General features: G+C 35.9%; 1 protein-coding gene across 2 annotated transcripts; it reads right to left on the bottom strand.

The window, feature by feature from the left end:
- Positions 1-1,430: 1,430 nt before the first annotated feature.
- LOC138359691 (uncharacterized) lies at positions 1,431-6,720 on the bottom strand. Of its 2 annotated transcripts, XM_069319122.1 has the most exons (3): positions 6,106-6,720; positions 5,941-5,997; positions 1,431-5,754 (listed from the first exon to the last, which is right to left on the bottom strand). In XM_069319122.1, the coding sequence occupies exon 3, from the start codon at positions 5,201-5,203 to the stop codon at positions 1,868-1,870; it is 3,336 nt and encodes a 1,111-aa protein (XP_069175223.1). In that variant the 5' UTR covers positions 5,204-5,754; positions 5,941-5,997; positions 6,106-6,720; the 3' UTR covers positions 1,431-1,867. The 2 variants fall into 2 exon arrangements, with proteins under 2 accessions (XP_069175223.1, XP_069175224.1); XM_069319123.1 differs by having other exon boundaries at positions 5,941-6,720.
- Positions 6,721-7,408: the final 688 nt, after the last annotated feature.

Here is a 7,408-nt window from a genome sequence, read left to right as displayed (position 1 = left end):
CTAGTCACATCTTGAGACGAAGATAAAGCATGTACATCAATAGGTATTTTCCCCTTTAATCCTCTATGTGGTGTTCTATTATACGTTTTAACCATATCAGGTAAAACATTTATATAGGTTAAGGTGTTATAAGCCGTTAAATATTTATATATCTTAGTTTTCAATGTTCTTATAAATCTCTCTGCAATGCTAGCTTTAGTTTCCTGAGAAAATACACTGTACAGATCAATGTTTTTACTGTCTAACAATCGTTTCATATATTTATTATAGAATTCACCGCCCTTATCAGTGTTAAGCTTCCTTACACCTTTTGATGAAGGTAAGTCCAGAACAGCTTTCATGGCTTCACTTACACTCTGACCTGATTTAGTGGATAGTGGAACTACATGTGCAAACCTTGAAAATATATCAACACAAACTAATAAATATTTAATATCATTGTTGTGCTTAGCTAACAATGTCATATCAGCCAAGTCACTGGTAAAGAAAGCTTTTGGTCTAGGTGCTAAGATACGTCTTCTTTTAAATTTACGTTTTTTTAATAGATGTAAGGTATAAGCATTAGACGTTTTTAAATAGTCTTTCACATCTTTTATAGATATTTCAGGGATTGTTTTCTTTGCAACCTTATACAATTTTAAAACGCCACCAAACCCACCTATGGACTTGGGGTCATTGTATATCTTATTAAGAGCTTGTGTAATGTTCACCATTGATACACTATTTCATATGGGGGTTCATTTACAATATTTCCCCTAAATATTATGGATTCAGGTGTTTTAACGCCCAAGTCAACAAGTAAATACCCATACTGTCGAGAAATCACTTTCTTATATATATCTAAAAATTTCTTGGCATCTTGTTTTCCGAATATTTGTCTGCCTAATGTTTCTATCTGGAACAAGTCTCTTGATTTAAGCAGAATAAAATGAGAAGCATTTAAACTTATAGATCTAGAAAATTTCCCACTGAAAAATATATTTTGGGTTATAAAAATAACAGAGATGTTCTCATGCCGTCCCTTAGTAAATATATCACTTACTATTTTAGAGTTTGTAGATTCAACATACAAGTCATCATAAACAACTAATATATGAGATGTATCCTCTGGATCACGATCGTCTAAAGGGTTTACAATTTCAGAGTAAAAAGATATCTTATGTTTAATGAGTGGATTAGTTCTCAACTCTTTATACCCGCTTCCACAGATAATTATTTTTGCAAAGTTCTGCTGATATTTCTCTATCATTTTAGCACATAAATAGCTCTTCCCACCATTTGAAAATCCAGCAATAATAATTCTTGACGGTTCACTAAATATATTCAACTGGGATTCAGTAATAACTTTTTTCTGCCCTTCCATGTTGCTAGGATTCAATAGACTAACTACAAATATATAATGAAAGGAGTATTTAAACAAAATCTACATTCGAGTTTTATTTAAACATAACCAATAAAATCATAGTCATAACATATCCAATACAGTAATAAAATCATAGAATATACATTATCATAGTCATTTGAATCATAGTCATTTCATATCCAATACAGTAATAAAATCATAGAATATACAATATCACAGCCAATAAAATCATAGTCATTTCATATCCAATACAGTAATAAAATCATAGAATATATATTATCATAGGCATTAAAACATAGTCATAACATATCCAATACAGTAACAAATCATAGAATATATATTATCATAGACATTAAATCATAACATATCCAATACAGTAACAAAATAAATCATAGTCATATCATAGTCATTTCATATCAAATACAGTAACAAATCATAGCCAATACAATATCATAGACATTTGAATATAGGTATAGATAATACATAGACAATACAGTAACAGACTTAGTTGTTGTTGTTAGGGAATAATTGCTGAGCGACTCTATCCCGCTTTTCCCAAAGATTAAAAATGGGGAACAATTGACGTCTTGGTTGGGGATTATCTACAATTACTGGATCCCCTACCTGCACCTCTTCCTCTACCTGTACCTCTTCCTGTACCTCTTCCTCTACCTGTACCCGTACCTCACGCTCTGGAATGTCTGGGTGACCGTAAGCTAATGACTCTGTGGGACTAATGAGGTACCTCTTGTCATCAAAAGCTGACAGACCGCGCTTAGTTGTTTTACACGTGCATATCTGTCCATTAACATTACGAATAGATCGGGATACAAAATTAAAAGTTGTATTTGTCTCTAATGTGTTCTGAAAAGATGCATGTGTTATTTTCTTTTGTTGGTGATAAGGAATCCCTTTACATTTACATAAATGTTCATTATCAATGGTTAGGAGAGAGTAAGTTTTAGGCTTGAGTGCAATTAATTCAGTTATGATTTTCTGCTTTACTTCTGACTTGAGGAGTCCTAGTTCACCTTTGCGAGTAGCGGAATACATGGGATGATCTTTGTCAAAATTACTGAAATCCATATAATCTACTAGAGGAGCTTTTGTCATTTCTTGGAAAGCATCTTTACAGGTCAGAGTAAATATGAATGAGTCTGTATCCGTATAAATTAGTCTAGCTCTCTCCCCATAATGGGCTTTAACTACATTATACCAGAACTCGTATAAACGCCTCTTGGCTATCTGCAAGATCTGATATCCCATGTAAGAAGGAGTGGTAACTTTAAGGATGTCTTTCATTACTGTACAGAGAACCCTATCTTGACCTAAAGAGACAGCTCGTTTATACAAAGGGTTTCTTGCATGAGTTAAGAATGAATGTTTTGTCGTTACTAGATGGTGAGTATTAGCATATCGAGATATATTTGTCATTGATTTCCCGTACAGACTATTACTTATGAGTTTAAAAGCTTTTCCTTTAACTTTACAGGTGGTATTGGCTCGTTCTCGAATGTTGGTTGAAATAAAATCTTTTAAATAGGGAGCCTGATTAAATTCATAGATTGTTTTTACTCGTTCAACTTCTAGTCCAAGTTTTAATAGCAATTGCAGGAAATCAAGGCTTACTAAGTAGTCGTTTTGGGGCAAGTGGGATGCAATTAACTTAGTATTTTTAGGTGGGAGCTTACGTTTTTCATCATTAAGGGTTTTCTTACTGTACTCTGACAAAAACTCCTCCGTTATATTAGTATGAGACAGTACAAGGGGCAGATCATCAGTATACCTGGCTACCTCGGGAGATACATGTTTTGTATCGCATAAAATCCAATAGCCTTTGTCTTGATCACAGGGGATATGTTGTAACCCTTGCCCTAATAAGGTATCCCGCTCAAGGTCAGTTAATTGTCTAATCCCTCCCTGGGGAAGTACCTCAGCCATGCACGCTGCATATAAGCTGTTAAAGTCGAGGTACAAAATGTGAGTATCGTCATCAGAGCTAGGGTTAGATGTAGTGTGCTCGTTAACAGCCTGTGTAAATTGTCTAATGGAAGATGTGAACCCTCCTCTAAGATTCCTTCTCAACAAATCATATATATTCTGATCATACACATAGTCAAGTACAACTTTAGATTTAAATAGGAAAGCGTCCCAAGCATAACTAGGAAGTGATACATAGAAAACAATATCTAGTTCATAAATTTCTTTCAGTGATGTTCGCCAAAGTGTAAATATATCAACTAGCATTCCCACGTCAACTTTTAAATATAACATGAGGTAATCCTTGATGTTTGTACAGTTCCCTAAATTAAACACTTTAAGAGCATTGTTATAATCTTCTTCAGACAGAGGAGAGTCATGTAAAACATTGTAAAACTTATCTCGCGAAGGGAGCTGAGGTTCGTCTAACATGTCCATGGAAGAAATATAATCATAACATAGGCTTTGTTTACCTTTAATTAACAGAGCTTTAGCTTCATCGGATACGCCATTTAGTATGTGTTCAGTGTACTTGGTGGGTTTCTTACCGGCAACGTGCTCGCTTGCTAAGGTTCCTAATGACCCATTAAGGAGAGCTAGGCTATCTAGGAATTTAAGTTTACCTATGATGACTTGCATAAATTTCAATCCTTCCTTGGTTAGAATTTCTACATCGCGGTGAGGATTTTTGGACAGTTCTTTAAGTATAATTCCAAGATCATAGGCAGCATTATGGGAAAATGTGGTTAAGTATCTACGAGCATTTTTACATTGTAAATTGCAACGAGCACAATAAGCACCTAAGTAATTATTTTCCTGAATAGCATGATTATGATGTCTATGTTTATCTTTCTTATCCTTGAAAGTTTGATGACACAATTGACACGTATTTTGTCTTTGAAACATTCTTTCCTGTTCTCTAGACAAGTTCTTAGGGAAGTTGGGGAGCTGAGCATGAATAGCTTTCCATGAGGCTTCTAGCTTGGTAATAAAATGATTGACCGCATCTGGACCTACGTATGAATACGTTTCTACGACATTGAATTCCCTGTCTAAAATCATGTATGCATAAGCAATTGCTTTATGCTTACATTCCACCATGCCTCTAGGATTTTGACGGTCTAATAGACATTCAAAATCGTAATAGGCGGTGTGAGTTGGGCTATAGGTCCTACCGTAATTTTTAAAACTGATTTTATCACTAGGATTATAGAATGAAAATACTTGGGATACAGTGCATGACTCTTCGTGAGCCTGAATTTCATCTAAGGGAGCATGCAAAAGACAAATTTTGCAGAATTTATGAGTGTTAGGAATCCTTTCAGAATGATTGTTAATACTCTTTACAAATTTATCAAAATCCTTGATCAGACAGAGATGCTTGCCTTCTAATAACAACAAAGGGACTTTATCGGCATACTTTTCCTGGCTTTTCCTAGCTAAACTAAGATAGTATCTGTTACTTTCATGAGTTACTGTATAAATATAAATAGAAATTTTGTTAAGCTTCTCTATTTTCTTAAGGTTATCAAATGATACGGGGAATCTGATTTCATCTGCCCATACTACGAATCTTCTACACCATCGAAGGCTTTTGTAATGATGTCTAACGTTATGCATAGTCCTGCCCAATGCTAAGTTTTTATACGCCGCAATGCACTGTAACAAACACTCATCTCCTTCACTTTCAGGATTAAATACTGATTCTTTACCCTTTAATTTTGCAGGATATGGAACGTAAGATCCAAGGTGCATAGGGTGGCGAATATACGAAAAATTAATGGCAAAGCCTGACATGGAATGAATTCCTACACTTGAGGATTGGACATTTTTTAGGCATTCGTCAATTTTAGCAGACATTTCGTCAACCCATGAATTTACAAGAACTTCCACCTCTTCCTGTGTAACAATCTGAGTTTCTCCTCTAATTGAAAATACTTCATCTAATATTTCATATTGATCGTCGGCATGATTAAGTTTTTGCAAAATTAGGCTTACATCAGGGTAAATGTGAAATGAGGGAGGGAATTCTTCCTGTATTTGTCTGAACTGATTGTCTATATATTCTATAAAAAATTCTCTATACCTATTTATATATAAGCTGGGGTCAGCGTCTAAATGTCCGGGAATGGAGAACGAATGTCTCGAGAATGAACCTTCGAAATGGTTAATGACTTCTAACACTCGCGGAACAATGTTATCTAAGTTAAGTACCTCTGGGGAATCTGGAGCGTTGACTTCTTCATCTGATATGTCGTGAACAGGGGGTTGATTGTCTTCTTCTTCTTCTTCATCTGAGGATGCCTGCTGGTTGCCGTCTGGTGCATCTTCTTCTAGCTCCTGGGACAGCTGGGGTTGACTGCGTACAGGTGTGCTCCACTCAGAGGGTTGGGTTGAATCCGGGGGAGATTCTGTAATATAATATTAGCAATGAATAAACATTAAGAGGAAAACACATTTGAAAACAATAAGAGGATTTGAAAACCTTAATAGGAAAATATCGTGTAAATAAGAGGAATTATTATTATTAAGAGGAAAAACAAAAAGTTTAAATAAGAGGAAAAACTGAATTACAGATAAATAATAATATTACTTACGAGCTGGGATGTTGATTCCACCAAGTATGAGATTCTCTTGATCACGAATAGGAACTCCTGTAATGGAAATATTTTTCTGTATGAGTACTTATTACTTGTTTATACACTTGATAAATATACAATTATTAACTTTAAAAAATTATGAAAATTATTGTGAAAACGTACGGTTATTTATGATGCGACGGCGTTTGGGTGGAGGTTCAATGACGTTTCTGGCTTCGGTGGGAGGCTCCCGGTTAACGGAGAAACGACAGTATGGGCAGGAAGTAGAACCATGAACTGAAATGAAAATAATATATATAAATTGACTGTCTGTATGTATGTATGTGTGTTTCGGATATATATTTTCTTTGAAAGTTTATTGAAAGTGCGAGAAAAAGAGGTACTTACGATTTGCACAATAGAGTTGCCCACAGCTGGTACAGGTTACGTCAAAATGTCCAGGCGGTGTAGGCCCATTGCATCCTATACAGTATAGTCTGCATTCTTGAAGAGCGTTGATGGACATTTCACCGAGGCATGTTAAACATCGTGTTTGACACACATGAACGATTTCGTTGTTGATAGGAGACAGGCACAGAGGACACACTGACATGATGATATGACTAGGCTAGGGGAACCTTGTGAACAGGATGAAGATTGATTGTAGACTGAAAGTGTAGGCCTCTGAGACTTTGGCGATCTGAGGGGGCCCCTGAATGAGCGTAATAACGATAGTGTGCCCCTGAGTGAGCGTTTGGCTGTTTTATTAATAGCGAGAATGATTGGCGAATACTGGGGATAAACTCTTTTATTATAAATTGTGTAAACTATGAATTAGATGACTAAATAAATTGTAAATAAATAAATAAGTTTTATTAACGCTTAATGTATATATATATATAAATTATTACGGTGGCGAACGCCGACAATGACTGGTGGATGTCTGGGGCAGGTAATCAGGTGATGATGGCCTCGGGCAGATAGCCTGGGGCAGGTAGCTGGGGCCAGCTTAGATAGTCTCTGAGGCAGTTTTCAGTATTAAAGGTTACATTGAGATGCTTCGGTTGATTTGTATAAAACTGACTGGTTAATGAAAAAGGAATAAAATATTAGTATGTCAGAAAATAGGAAGAGGGAATAATATGAAGAGGAGAGAGAGAGAGGAGGGAGAGAGAGAGAGAGAGAGAGAGGAGGGACGGTCCAGATATTACGGATAAGATAAGATAAGATTAAGAGCCGACTGGCTGGCTGGGCGCAAAGTAAATAAAGGTGATGCGACAGATTGCGAGGCAAGGGGGGGAGGGAGGGGGGTGTGATGTACGAGACTTGAAAACCCTGACTTACACAGGTGATTTTCTAAATTTATATGAATAACTAAGGCTTACATAGACGATTTTGTAAGTTGAAAACATGTAAAATATGTCCGTAGAGTTCTCCTGGAAGCCCTAAAGTGCTACACACGTTATTTGAATTTCTCCCATAAGGC

The sequence above is a fragment of the Procambarus clarkii genome, chromosome 92 (assembly GCF_040958095.1).
Source record: "Procambarus clarkii isolate CNS0578487 chromosome 92, FALCON_Pclarkii_2.0, whole genome shotgun sequence".
Lineage (NCBI taxonomy): Eukaryota > Metazoa > Arthropoda > Malacostraca > Decapoda > Cambaridae > Procambarus > Procambarus clarkii.
This window is presented reverse-complemented; position numbering and strand designations above follow the sequence as displayed.